The 15,824-nt window shown below is 36.9% G+C and overlaps 1 protein-coding gene across 4 annotated transcripts in view; it reads left to right on the top strand.

The window, feature by feature from the left end:
• LOC121862340 (elongation of very long chain fatty acids protein 4-like) overlaps positions 1 to 15,824 on the top strand; it is a 43,707-nt gene that overhangs the window by 14,431 nt on the left and 13,452 nt on the right. For all 4 annotated transcript variants that reach the window (XM_042360559.1, XM_042360557.1, XM_042360561.1 and 1 more), the window contains 4 exons: positions 3,782 to 3,969; positions 7,829 to 7,909; positions 12,845 to 13,016; positions 14,381 to 14,508. In XM_042360559.1, coding sequence (XP_042216493.1) covers positions 3,782 to 3,969; positions 7,829 to 7,909; positions 12,845 to 13,016; positions 14,381 to 14,508 — 569 coding nt within the window. The remainder of the gene's footprint in view (positions 1 to 3,781; positions 3,970 to 7,828; positions 7,910 to 12,844; positions 13,017 to 14,380; positions 14,509 to 15,824) is intronic.

Raw genomic sequence — 15,824 nt, forward strand, 5'->3', positions numbered from 1 at the left:
AATTCGATATACAGCTCCTCCTCGACTTACGACGGGGTTAGGGACCCAATTTCAGGTCGTAAGTCAAAAATGCTTAAATAATACAGTACATAGAAAATCTAAAATGGGTCTCTTTTTCTTCTCAGCACCACAAAACTCTCACTTGCCAGCCATTTTAAAGTGAATTACAAACGAAAATTTTGTCAGTACACAGCGCAATCACTAACGTTGGGACTCGAAAATGCGTAATTTGACAAAATTTTGGTGCGACTGAAGTGGTCGTATGTCCGGGTAGTCGTAGGTCGTGTATGTCATAAGTCGAGGAGTAGCTGTATTATATGTTTAACCTCAGCATAGAAGGCAAAGCTGTATCAAAGGCGGTGCCTCACTTTACCACCTACCTTCTCCCCTCTCCCTTTGGCAACAGTGTAGGGTAATGGAGAGTTTCAATACCTGTATATAAGACAGAAATAATTTATTAGATGAAAAATACAATAAAACAAGGTGTCAGGAGTAGAGAGTTCTACCTGCCAGGCCCTAGGAATAATATTCATTGATTGAAAAGACAGCTGGTCCAACCATATACTGTACAGTGGTCCCTCAGTTGATGAACTGTCCAATTAACGAAATTTCGTTTAACAAATTAGCTCCTATAAGGGTTTTCAGTTCAATTAACGAACAAAACTTCGATTAACAAAAGCCTTACGAGAAGCACGTTTTGTTGTGCTCATCAGCTGATTGGCTAGTCCGCCAATACAGTAATCGGTTCTATGTTTACATTCATTTCCAGTGGAGTAAATATCAAGAAGGTTGTGCTCTTTAATATTTTTTTATTTTTTATATTAAAATTATTAGTCATTCTGAAATTTATTTAACATCTTGATTATATATGCAGTACAGGGAACTAGTTTTTGTGCGCCCATCAGCCGCATGACTCACCCGCCAAAGCTTCTCTGTTTAACTTTGTTTACAGTGGAGGAAACATCGAGTTTGTTGGTCTTCTGAATATTTTTACATTTTTACATTAAAATTATTGGTCATTCTGAAATTTAGTTAACATAATGATAATATATAGTGCAGTGTTTATTTAGATAAAATAATCTTTAATTACAGCTAGTGAACTTAAAATTTTATTGGTGAAATTACTGCATCAAGCATGGGTCCAAAGAAATCTAGAAAGACAATTTCAATTCAAGTGAAACAAGAAATTATTAAGAAACATGAAGAAGGCATTAGAACCAATGTACTGAGTCAGTCCAGAGGTTCCTGACATTATTATGGAAGGTGACTCGCCTTCCAAGAAGCAGTAAAATGCTTCTCTTCTCCCTTCTCCACCCCCACTTCCTTCTCTTCTCCCTTCTCCTCCTCCACCCCCCACTTTTAATTCCCATCATCATCATCAACCAGCATCATTCTACATACACACCTCAAAGTAAGTGTACAGTACTGTACTCAATTTTGTTTATACTTAGTATGTACTGTACTTTTCTGTGAGTTGGAACCAATTACCCAATATCCCATTGAAATAATAGATTCGGTTTACAAAGTTTTCAGTTAACGAACGACTCTGTGGAACCAATTGTGTTCATTAACCGAGGGACCACTGTACTAAAATATTTGTTAATATGTTTGGTTTCTCTCTCAAAGAAATTGTGACTATATTTGAATTTGTGAAAGTATTTTTTTTAAGTACTGTACTGTACAGCATGCCCTGACAATTCGGGGATTTTTAATTCGTGTACCTCGATTATTTGCGGATGACACCCGGGATGTACCCAAGAATGTCTAAGGGTAGTTTTAAAGCTGCTGGAATTTTCACGGCAGGGACAGGGAGCCATTTGTTCTAGAGACAGTGATTTATTTTACCTGTATTGTAGTAGGTAGTAGGCAGCTACCAAACAGGGAGGTACTACCCCTTGGGAAGATATTGGAAGCATAATGTGTTGTCTAAGGGTAGACCCTGCTGCCATATGGCATCACAAGAATTGTGACCAAGTCCCAGGTTGCTGATCTGTCTTTCTGCCTCATTTACAATTAATTGCAGGGTCTCAATTGTTTCTCTTACTACTGACAACACAATATACAGTACGTATATTGTTTCTCACTACAGTGAACCCTCGGACTAAAAGGGGGGACCTCCTGTCCGGAAAAGCCGATTTTCCGGTGAATAATAAATGATATAAGAAACACCAAAAATACAGTACTAATGTAGTGATAAACAAATCACCATATATAAACCTTGCATTTACCTATGATAACACAATAAGAAACATTGTATCATCACTAGAGTGAATGAAATAATATTCCCGCAAACAACAATTGTCAACTCTGTTTATGTTTCCCACCTCCTCGGGCACCTGTGTCCAAGCAACTGAAAGGTCAAGCAGCACCCACTGGCTTAAAATGTTCTTTGCTCTGGTTTGTGAATGTTTCTTCGGGAAACTTCTTAGCCCAGAACCCCCAAATTTTTTGTCTGAATCTTTCAGATTTCCCAGATCCAGATCTTTGAAGGTTAACTGTATTAATTTTTTTTCTTTTTATGGTCCTTTGTTTTTATTATTATTATTATTTTCTTTGTATTTAATATTTTTTTTTTTTTTTTATTAATTATTATTATTATTATTATTATTATTACTGTTATATTTTCGTCCCCCAGGCCCTGATGTGGGTCAGTGACCTGTGCCCGGGTGAACTAATCCCCTAAAAAAAATTAAAATGGAGACACAAAATATTAAAATAAATAATAATGGGAAAATCCTCTCACAAATAATCAGAAACAAGACAACGAAATTTTGAAAAAATGCGAGTCTACCCTCAAGTCAACTCTGTGCTTTGTTATTAAAGTTAACTTTAATAACAATAGACGAAAGAGTATCACCACAGTATGGTGCTCATATAATAACTGATGCTGGTGAAATATGCTTGCCTTGTTTAAGCCTTCTTTCACTTTCAGATGTACAGCTCAATTTATGGCGGACTGAGCCTCGCTATGGAGGGGATGAAACGATTTCTACCAATAAGTTCAGGCAATGGCCTTCTTGTGATAGCTGTTTTGGTATCACTCTAATTGTTTTAATTAAGTTCTGGAACTCTTAGTGGCAGGGCTTGATGTAAACACTAATTGGCATTTTTTGTTTTATTTCTGAAGCAGGTACATATATACACAGGTACTACAATCTGAGAGGATGTATTGTTAATTCTCTCCAGGGAAGTGTTGTGAATAACACTTAGAGATAGCACTTAAGTGCCTAGCTTCCCTGTCCAGTGGTTGTAAGTGAACTGCTCCTTTCTGGGCGTGAGAGAGCTGGCGAGCAGGTGTTTATTAAGTCATCTAACCCTAGCTCAACCCCTGTGATAGATGCAACCTAAGTGATCTAGTCATGAATAACATATGAATAACTTAGTGTTATTCATTTGGGTGTATTTGTATAAAGCAAAGGTGCTGTTACACTCTCGTGACAACATCTAGTGCAGACAGTATGTTGTCAGTGTTGCACTTTGGTGTGAGGCACAATATGTGAGTCTTTTAGTGCTAAGGTTCTGTGTGAAAGCCTCTTGTAAGTTCAGGAAATTTTTGGGGTTTGACTAAATTGTCTTCAGTAGTACTATATTACTTCATCTTCATTTCCTTGTAACCCTTGAATTATTAGGAGCCATGATTTATATGCTTTTTTATATTTTTTTCTCTATAGAGCTGAGCAGTGAAAGGTTACAGAAATACTTTGTAATGGATACAAAATATGTAAGAAATTGCTGGTATATTTACAATCGGTTGTAATAAGTAAAGTTTTGTTACCCTTAGATGACCGTGTGAAGGATTGGCCTCTCATGTCTTCTCCACTTCCCACGTTGGGTTTCATGACAGCCTACCTCACCATGGTGAAGATTGGACCTAAAATAATGGCATCAAGGCCAGCATTGCAACTGAGAATCCCGCTTATTATTTACAACCTGGCTGTTATGTTACTGAATCTTTATATTGGTGTTGAGGTGAGTTTACAGTTACTTCACTGTTCATATTCATGTTTACTCCCAGACAGTCGTTACTAATTCTTCTTACTGGTGTTGATAAAAGGTAATTCTTCTTTGAATAATATCAGCATTCTTGCTCTTATTATCTTGCTTATTTATGAACCTTAAGTTATAGTTCATGTAAGTAAAGGCGCGATCACACTAGCATGTTCTGTTATCAAAATCATTGAAACTATTTCATCGACAGGCAGTAAATTGGCGATTTCGTTGACCCAGTAGTCACACACACACAAAAGAGCCAACGTATAGTCTTGCTGTCCGTTTCAGCAACCAGAACAAGCAAAGGCAACCACGGATGTGACTGCAGTGGCTATCACTGCCTTAAAGACATATACAGGTCAGTTAAAGAAGATTAAACACAAGAAAAAAAGGCATGTGGGTATGTTTCTGGCTGTCAAGAAGAGACAGCAAGGGTATTTACCATAATATAGTGCAAGAAAACTCCCAATCATTCTACCATTTTCAGCGCATGAGAAAAGCCAAATTTCAGGAATTAATATGCCAAGTGATGCCACTCATAGCTGGAGAATCTGTATTTACTTTGAAAAAGTAGAGTTGAAGATCAGATTCCCACATCACTGTTTTGTTGTGTCAATTGAGATCTCATCTTGATTTCTATTTTAGTAAAAACAATACAGTAGTACTGTTATAATTTTAGCTTGTATATCATGCATGTAATACAGAAGAAATGCTTCAAATGAAGAAAATTTGGGGGCATAAATGAGGATAATTTATGAAGTATATGCAAGTAATCTTTCCATTAGCCAGAATCCCTGGTCCCCAGAATTCGAATGGCTGGAATTGCTTTTTGAGCCAAATTTTTTTGGGAATACTCTCTCCATTCCAGGCATGAGAACGAGTTTCCGAGAATGAAAAGTTGGCTAATTTTCTTGAAAATTTCTGAGAAAATAACTCCAAACCTCTCCATTCTGGGCATGGGAAAATTTTTTTTGGCAGTTCCAAGAAGTTGCGCAATGTTTGGATGCGTCCCCACATGCCAAGTGCATGGGTGGGCTAGCTGCTTGGGGAACAAAAATTTGTGTCAACCGCGGTATTGAATTTCAAATATCCGCGGATTAGTGTGGCTTTATTATCCCTCCACGCTCTAATGTATTCCTCTGTAAATGTGAGGCATTGATAAAAAATACTAATAAATAAGATAAAATTAAAATTACTGTATTGCCATTAGGCAATTGTTTCATTAAGGGCACGGGAGACTGTGCTCCCCCCTCCCACGATCGTGGGCTAACTCCCGCGGACATCAGAAAGTTTTAGTCTTTACGTTTTTGACCTTTTTTTTCCATGTTATGTAAGAACGATTGTGTGCGTATAACAGAGTAAAAAATTAATAAAATTACGTATATCTACCCAAAATACAAATTGAAAAATAACAATAACACAGCTTGGCCTGGTAGGGGGGTGTAGCCACAGGGACAATCTAACTTGACAACCTGCCAAGTCCACACACACACACACACCTGCACTTACACACACCTGCACACACCTGCACACACACATGCACACACACACATACACACACACATACATACATACATGCACAAGCACACACACACACACACACTCACACAGTAATGAAAGCTTTTGTTAAATGACCCACTCATCCCATGTCTTTGTATGTAGTAAGTCATTTTTGTCCATTGTATATTTTCAGCCTTCGGTCTGCCGAACTTTTTCAATAAACCGTTGATTAAAAACACACACACAAACACACACACACACCACTTACATGTGGCAATTCTAAATGGAATGCGACATAGAGAGAGGCCTCTGCTGCACAGCAAACATGCTGCAGTGAGTGTCAGACATCACTTACACAAAACAATTTACATTTACATAATTCTACACTATAATTTTACTATTTATTGTCCTCAATTATGTAGATATTATTCACTGAGGCACTTTTTAGGAGTCGACACATGACACATGCTTTCGGGTAAGGCACAAATATATACAGTGCAGTTTTACCACCAATACGCTGTCACATTGCCACCACCACATCATGTTCTGTTGGTACAGTTCCCTAAAATAATGAAAATTTTAATATATTTACACTATTTTTTAAAATCTTTTCTGTGCTTCAGTAGTTTTGAAGGATGTGGTATTGTTGAAAACGGAATCGGGCACAGAGCAACGTCACACTGAGTACACTGATAGCAAGTGTCTTTGCTTGCTTTGGCGCGGATTTCACTCGTACGGCACACATGACATTTTTTCTGTGAATACAGTTATGCCCCAGTGGAAGGAATCGCTGAAGGGAAGTGTTGAGCAGTCAGTCGCAAAGGGAGTTCACTACCACATCCAGGTCTCTGACGAGGCACTGCATTGGTCTCCAAAAGCTGCCCTACCACATTCATTGAAATCTCGTGGAGTGTAGGTTTTTTACCTGTCTTCACTAAATGAAGAGTGTGCATTCAGAAGGGACATTTCCAAACGATGGAAGAATAGTTTTTTGAACCATTTCATGGTCTTACATGCACAATCTATACTGGAGATCACGCTGTCAGACTTGTCAACCAGAAGCATGTTGGAGGTGTAGTCTGTGACACAGTATGGCTTGTGGAGCCTCATCCTGGTCTTGGGGTTGATGTTGTGGGTGATGGAGTGATGCATTTGATGATGGATTCATGTGTATGGTGTCAGGGTCATTGACATCATCAGAATCACTCAAATCACTGTCTGTTCCTAATGGCTCCTCAGCATCACAAGGAGCATCTTCATCAAAGACAATAGAGTTTATTTTGGCGTCACTGATAGCACGATCATGACAACATTCTTACAGAGTGGGACAGGCGAAGGTACTGACATGTTGCCAAGAAACACGAAGCCTTGTCACATGATTGCCTGCAGGGGTGTATGCCAGACAACTCAAGTTGTTTATTTATAGCTCTAGAGCTCATAGAGTTAGCGGGAATTAAAAAAATTTCAAGGACGTTAACGTAATCAATAAACTTGGGTTTTCCTTACCTTAGTGGACGTTAATCTACGCCCCAAACCACGTAGGGGTTAATCCAGTGACCTCTCAGTTTATAAATATAAACCTCTAATGTTTTTCTTGTTTACAGGCACCTTTTATATTGATTATGATGCAAAAAGGAGTTCAGCAAATATATTTTTGCGAGTCGCACAATAAGTGTCAAAGGTGTGGTTCACCAGTTGTGGTTTGGCCACCCATGTTATATACTATGGGTGACCTGACTTTGCATCAGGTCAGGTCAGTAAAAAGAAACCTAACCCTTGTGGTTGGTGAGGGAATACTGTATTCTGAAATAATACCTTATAATTTCAAAGATCAATGTGGGTGATGGAGAATCGTCCGAATTGACAACGTTTGAACAGTGATAATTGTGGACTACTCTGAGTGTCAACTGTCCCTGTGGTGACTGGGTGTTGTCTGTTGTGACAGACAAAGTTGCTGGATTTGTAGATTCCCATCAATATTTGAGGTGTGTGATTGCGCCTTTAGACTTTTTTTTTTTTTTTTTGCCATTTGGGTAAATGTAATGCTCTTATTTATTTATTTTTTTAAAATCTGCTTTTGAACTGTACTGCTAACATTCCAAGTATCATTGTACATAGCACAGCTTAAGTTTACTACCTGATGGTGAAAAGTGAAGCAGTGCAGAGAGTGAGGGTACCTAGGAAAATAGTTGCCATCCTAGTCAAAGGAAATAATGTGGTGGATGAAGTAGCTATTAAAATTTTGGATTGTTTAGCCATAAGGTTAAGTAGCTTTTTATTTCCTTCAGTACTGTATTTCAATATTGAATATATTTTGTTAACCTTATTTCTCCTGTAGCTGGCAGTGGTGTCTGTGAGGCTGCAGTACAGTTGGTTCTGTCAGCCAGTTGACTATTCCACAAATCCTGATGAGATGAGGGTAAGTGTTTTGGCAAATTACTTATTTACAGTGAGTTCTGCTATAACGCGTGTTTTGATAACGCGAATTTGCTCTAACGCGATTTATGAATTAGGAACGATATTTGTATAACGCGAACGCTTGCTTGCTATAACGCGATTTTTGCTTACTCTTTCTCCAATTTTGTGGTACAGTGGGGTATGCTATAACGAATCTAATTGGTTCTAGAACCTTGTTCCTTATAGCATTCGTTCGTTATAGGATTAATCCGTTCCAGGCCCCCAAATACAACCACTTAACACTGAAAAATATAATATAAATTTTTAAAAATTGTAAAAAAGTGCATAAATATGCATCTAAACCCCTGAAATAAAGAATATCATTAATATTTGTAATAAAAAAACAATAAATTAGAAAAAAATTAAATAATGTTCGTTGTAGGAGTTTCGTTCGTTATAGCATTCTCAATTTTATAGGTAAAACCGTTCGTTATAGGAATATTCGTAGTAGGATCCATTCGTTATAGCATACCCCACTGTATTAACTGTGAATATAGTAAAGAAGAATATCAACAAGAAGCGTTCTGGTGATAGAATTCCCGGTGATGATCGTAAAAGAAAGGATATAACACTTGAAGAGAAGCTCGATTTTATCAACCTCAAAATCACCCTTCTCCCCCATCAAGTAAAGTGTTACATTTACTGTATGATTTCATTATTAGATATGAATGTAACATTTATTTAGACTGTGCTATCCTTTGTGTTAGGCTAACTACTAAATTTTTTCGATTTCGAGTAATCTGCACCTAACCCTATTTTCTCCATAAGCCCTGTTATTTCTATTACGCGATTTTCTATAACACGATATTTTACAAGAACACAATTATCGCGTTATAGCAGAACTACCTGTAAATGTTAAAAGTCAAACTGACTTGATTTTTTTCCCACTTACATTATATTACTTTAATTATTCATTTAAGCTTCTTATTTTACTCTCAAAGAAAAAAAGGTTGAAAAAAACATCTTTTCTGACATTGCAGTAATACTGTACATTGAATTACTGTACAGTTAAACAGCCAAAACATTGTAAGACTGGCCTGATTTGCATTGGTAGAATACAATGTAAACTCAGTGGTGAGCTTGTTGGGTTGACAGGGCTGACAAGTTACAGTACTGTGTTTCAGGATTTGTAGATGTTCAGTTTAGTTGTGCACATCTATGAAACAGAATTTTCTTAAAAAAAATTACAAAAGTAAAGAATTGTATACATGTACTGTACAGTACTGCAGCAGGACCTTGACTTTCATGAAAATCCCATTGAAGCACAAAGCCATGAAATGCAAACTTTGGTCTAATGGGGGATACTGTAATAAGTTTTAGGGACATCAGCTCCAAATTTGTCACCCTGTTTTGCCAAACTGAACCCTTAAGTAATGTGCATGTACAGTACATTGTTTATGTATTACAGTATAGTATAGTCTGCATTTACGCGGTCAATTGAACCCGTGGAGGTCCCCGTAAAACGAGAAACGCGTAAATGAAATAATAGAACATATGGGATTAATTGAAATAGAGGCTGGGCCTACCCCCAAACTCCACTTTTTCCGACACAATAAGTATGTTTTAGTAAAAATAACATCTTAATTTTATGATGGTATGCACACACAATTAATATTTAAGAGAAATACAGTCGCCCGGTTAATGTCCATTCAAATAATGGACTCAACCCTCCCCCCCCTCTTCTTCCCACGCTCGCTGGCTCCTCCCTCTCTGAGAAATGTTTGGGTGAAAACAGTAGGCTTACATTTTTAGTAATAAATAATACCTCAGACTAAAGTTAGGATAATATAATTGACATTGCTGGATTCCTTGCAAGACAAGGAATATTTTGAATATAAATGTCATATGTTTTGCACAAAAGATAAAATTTTTGCTCTGTAATAATATTCTTAAATTAGATCTAAAATTTGTATGTCTAATGCAAATTTTATGATGTTTATATTTAAAATAATCACCATCTTATAAGAATTCCAGCAATGTAAATTATATATTTTATGGGCTAAAAACAAATATCTTCAGTAAATACAGTAAACAAATTATACTTCACCCACGTAAATGATGAAATTTACCGCGCAATTAAAACATTTCATTCTGGCAAGGTGCCGCATAAATGACCAAACGCGTAAACAAAAACCACGTAAATCCAGACTATACTGTAGTGTATTTATTTTCCTGAGAAAAGGTTACATGTACTGTATTATGAATGTGAAATGAACCTTATTTTCTTGACCAAAAAGTTGTTAAGATTATGAAACTTACCTTTACTCTAGTAATGATGGTAAACTTGAACTGTGATGGTGATGATAAAGATGAGTTGAAGGTGATGATGTAGGGTTTTATGGCCTTGGGTGGGGGTTATCAAGAGGGGAATTGTGTTGGTGGAGGTGGTAACGGAGGGAAAATTTGAAGACTTTGGTTTTATTAATAAACTGATAATTTTTTAATGTTGGCCTTTTTTTAAATTAATTATAAATTTCCCATGATAGAGCCACTAACAGCCTGAATTTCTCAATTTTAAAGATTTGAGCAGTAATTCTTTTGTCAATTTAATGCCATTTATAGCTTTGATAAACACATTTATCCAGCAATTGAATGAATCCCTATCTTGTGATGCAACTCAAAAAGTATTTTGGAAGATTAACATAAATTTGTTCATTGAGCCAAGGAAGGTATTTGATAATACAGGTTGTACCTCTCTAGTCCGGCAACCTCGGGACCTGGCCAGTACCGGACCATGGAAATTCATCCTTTTCCTGGATAGATAGTGACTTGTGCTTATGCTTGGAAGCACTAGCACCACTTTCTCTGCATCATGGTCTCTTTGAAGACATATTGAAGGGTTAAATGTCATATAGTAGCTTCTCAAATTTCGTGAGTTTTTAATTCTTAACGTATTTTATTGGAACACAAAAAAATAAATAAATAAAAATTTTGACAGCGGAAACTTGAATTTCGACGGGTTTGAACGACCCGTCGACGTGCATAATCGTGTAAACAGCGTCATTTCTCTTATGTACAAAAGATTCATTATTGTTTATTACTGAATGTCTTTTTTATTTAATTGATGTTTATGTGTTCAAAATGAGCAATACAATTCATTAATAATACGTAGAATATTAAAACACATGAGGAAATAAGACAGCATTGTTTTCGTTGATTACAAAACCAGTGACTGACTGGTTCTACATATAAAACTGAAGAAAATAAGACCTTGGTTGCAGCTGTAGTAAAACTAATATGGTTGTTTTAAGTAATGTTATTTAATGTTAATAAATGGAACAATAGAAGTAGCTAACGATAATGGTAAAGAAAAAAGAGAGATCGCGTATGTAAGTGCGCATGCACACACGTGAAAAAAGATCGTCATTACTTTACATAAGAATATGAAAGCAACACTTATTTACTGTGCATATATATTTAATTTAATGTTTCTGAATTTTTTTTTATTGAATTAATGTTTGTGTGTGCAAAATTAACAATACTACAATTTATTAATAATACGTGGAATATTAGAGGAGACTAGACGGCTGCCGGCATTGTTTATGTTAAAGCTTACAAAACCAGTGACTGATTGGTTCTACATATAAAACTGAAGAAAATAAAACCCTGATTTTAGTTGTAGTAAAATTAATGTAAAAAAATTAATATGGTTGTTTGAAGTACCTGTAATGTTATTTAATGTTAATAAATGGAACCATATAAGTAGCTAACCATTAGTGGTAAAAAAAAAGTGAGACTGCGCGTATGTAAGTGCGCACATGTGAAAACATATCGTCATTACTCTACATAAGAATATGAAAGCAACACTTATTTACTGCTCATATATATTGAAGGGTTAAATGTTGTACTCTGTATCAACAAGCAGAGAGAGAGAGAGAGCAGTCGAACTGCCGGATGTAAACAAACCTTAATTTCCCGCGGCTTTGTTTTTTTGTTTTTTTTAAGGGGATTAGCCCACCCGGGCATAGGTCACTGACCCACATTGGGGCCTGAGGAGCAAAAATTTAATACTCCTGTAATAATAATAGTAATAATTCAGATACGTTAAAAAAAAGAAAAGAAAGGAAAGCTGCCTATCTACCTATTGGACAAACTAAAATCGTTCCGGACCACGGGAGTTTCCAGACTACAGAATGCTGGACTAGAGAGGTACAACCTGTACTGTATACAGTATAATAATCTTTAAGCAAATGATGGTTGAGGCTTTCTTTTGGCACATTTTACATGCTGACTTTATTGTCTATTATTGATACAAAACATGATTAATTTGCCAAACCAAAATGAGCTAGCAAAACTGAGATCGTAACAGAACCTGAATGTCATGTACATTATATGTACTGTACATGTCTTTCAGTAGTAATTGAACAACAGAGCACTGATGGTGAATCTCTTGACCCTCCTACCAATAAATAACCGGGTCTCACATCAGTGTTCTTATCCAGCATTTAGGTCAGATGCTTGCATTACGCTACTCAGTATAATCCAGTACTGTACTGCAACAAAAGGTCTGTGCTGATGACAAATGGAAGGGAGGTGTATATGGAACTGAGACAGCAGGTTAACTAATGGACCAAGCCTTCTATATAGGCAAGGATGAGAAATAACCTGGGCCTCTGCCCAGTGGTCTAGAACTTTGCATTGACATTTGTTAACCAAGTGAAAGGCTGTAAACTGCACTTGTGTTAATCCGACAGGACCATGTGATGTCCCACATGTCAAACTCCCTGGGCAGGATAGACTGATGACTGATCAGGGGGTGCTTTCATGGAGGCATCACAATGTATGCTGATGACCTATAGGTTCTAGATATGCATTTTGCATGTTTTTGTGCACTTTGCTTGTTCTGAACTTGATGTAAATAACTAATGATTATACTGTACTGTACTGTGCTTCTCAGATAGCAGCAGCACTTTGGTGGTATTACTTCTCCAAACTGGTTGAGTTTACCGATACACTATTCTTCATCCTGCGTAAGAAGACAAATCAACTTACCTTCCTTCACATCTATCATCATTCCACCATGTTCTGTCTATGGTGGATTGGTATCAAATGGGTAGCTGGGGGTTCCTGTAAGTATATATTTCTATATCAATTTGATTATCTCAAATGATGAAAAGTTGTACAGTATCTCAAAAAGTATTTGTCCACACTGTGTGAAACATTATGAGACCACAGGTGATTGATATTAGGACTTGCATTAACTTTGGTATATGCAGTAGTTTAACATAAGTAATGCAATGTGTATTTATTGTGTCATAATTAATATGATGTTCAGTTACTAAATGCAGTAGGATCAGTATGCCACAAAGCCATTCATACCAACCTTCCCGGGACATCATGAGTTGCATGTAGCCTTTCGGAAGTCATCGGACCCACCCTGGCAGATACTTTTTTGAGATACAGTACTGTATTTCTTAGAGACTGTTCTAGCACAATTATATATGTATGACTCCCCAATATAGTACTCAGTAAGTTCAGTAATCCCTCATTACATTAGGGTCAGAGGCTATTTTTCTGTCCTCTTAATATGCAAACATTACTGTTGTGACAAACTTGCCAGCTTCCACATCCCTAGAGAGAGGAATTCTTCACTGGTGTCATTGAGAACACAAGTTATGTTTAGCGGAACAATTGGTGCCGAGCACTTCCGGGAATGAGAGATTTCCAGGTAATGAGACGACACACTCTCTAAGCCGGAAAAAATCCCTCGTCCCCGAAATTTTCGGGTAACGGAAAAATGTTCTCGGAGTTCCAGAAATTGTGCATTACATCATCTCTCAAACCCAGTAAAATGTCCCCCCTTCCCCGGAAAATTTGTCTGGGAATTTCCGGAAAATGCACCTGATTTTCATCTCTCAAACATGGAAAAAAAAAAAACCCATCACCGGAATTTTCCGAGTACTGGGAAAATGTTCTCAGAATTTCCCAGAAAATGTGCCCCTCAGAAAATTGTTCTCAAAGCCAGAATTTTGTGGAGTGATTTTCCAATTTTATTTATTTTTTATGGAGGCTATTGCTATATGGCTTGGATATCCTCCCTTCTCCTTTGGGGTAGCAGTAGATGCCTGGAAACCAAATGGGGGGTTGCACCTGAAATTTAATATCATGACCTATCACTTACCTTGAATTGTTCATAACCTGCTGTGGTAGGCTTAGTTTCAGTTACTTTTTTAATTTTAATGGTAACCTATTCTTTCAACTCCCCATTTACTATGATTCTGTAGTTATGACTGAGGGATGGACATTCTTTGGACTAGTCCACAGCCATCAATGACAAGGGTCTATCAAGTCTTGACTCTGTGATTTGGTGCACAGATGCCATTTACTATATAAGAGCCACCTAACTACAGGCTCGTTCAGAAAAAGGGATTTTAAGATCAATCCTCAATTGAGTTTAAAAGAAAAATTAATGATGTATTTGAATTATTTTCAGCTTTCTTGGCCGCCATGATGAACAGCTTTGTGCATGTAATCATGTATGCCTACTATGGCCTTTCAGCATTTGGTCCATCCTTGCAGAAGTACTTATGGTGGAAGAAACACATCACTTGTATTCAACTGGTAAGTGATTAATATACTACCAAAAAATAGCTAAACTTGTAGTTGTTGCTCTTTTATTAACAATCAGTTCTGAGGAGGAGAATACGATGCATAAGCTCCCAGTAAATCATTCATTACCACATCTTAAGTTATTACTAATCATTATAGAACTCTGAGACTATGTGCATCATGATTAATTTTATTGTACAAATGACAGCTGCATATACAAAGACTGATCTTAATGCTAACCTGCCTCCCTGGGTTTTGACCAGATATCTACAGATAGTTATAAGTGAGGGACTGACACTAAATTTCAATTCAGTAACAACTGCAAATATTGATTGGGAGACTCACATCACACCATCCTCCCTTTGGGTATTTAGGTAAGCTGAAAACTGAGTTGTTGACTTGGCTTCTCCTCTTTTTGGCGTGGGATTGCAGTAGCAGCAATTGCAGTTGTGTGGTGGTGGTAGTACACTTAGCTCTCGGTCTCTGGTAACTGACTCACCATTGTTGAGTTTGGAAGGATACTATTTTATATGTTCTTTGGTTTTTACTGGGTATCTGGAATATTATCCCAGTCACATAGGAACCATAGGGTGTCTATCAGCAAGCTTGTTCATGCAGTACATGAGTTGCCTGATCTTTGTTTGGTTATGGAATGGAATTTTGGGTTCATTTTGCCCTCTCAGTTACTCTATTTGTCTCTTGCCAGTGGAACTTTACTTTCCTCTCCTCATTTAATTGGGGAAAGGAGTCCTGTAGTGTTACCCATTACCATATATACTACAGTGCATTTTTTCCCAGCTGAAAAAAGATGCTCTGCCCCTTTCTCAAGACTTACAGCTGATTAGCGGTTTCAAATCTGTCCAATTTCGTCCTGAAGTAATGATGTGTTTCTAAATGACTTTATTCATAATCGTTGGGATGACCGTTTCTGAAGAGAAAGATGTTTAGCTAAATTATATAAAGATACATGCATTCATTATTTTAAACATAAGCACGCAGGAAGTTTATCAGACGTATTATACAATACATGAATTAACTGTTAAACTCTGGTAGCAAATTCATGCTTTTGAAGGATGCATTTAATATATACTGTACAGTAGAATGTCGATTTAAAGCGATTCAATTAAGATTATTGATTTAAAGCGACACCCAAAATTAAGGACAATGTTTTAATTTAAAGCGACTCTTTCCTATTTTGCGCGAGTCAATCTGGCGCATCATATTTTAAAATTCGTGCCTAATGTTTCTCTGGGCACGCTGCACTGTCCTAAGGGCAAAGCTGTACTGTACATGTATTCAAAATAATGTACTAAATAATTACTAAAATT

Source organism: Homarus americanus, unplaced genomic scaffold (assembly GCF_018991925.1).
Source record: "Homarus americanus isolate GMGI-L3 unplaced genomic scaffold, GMGI_Hamer_2.0 scaffold31037, whole genome shotgun sequence".
NCBI lineage: Eukaryota > Metazoa > Arthropoda > Malacostraca > Decapoda > Nephropidae > Homarus > Homarus americanus.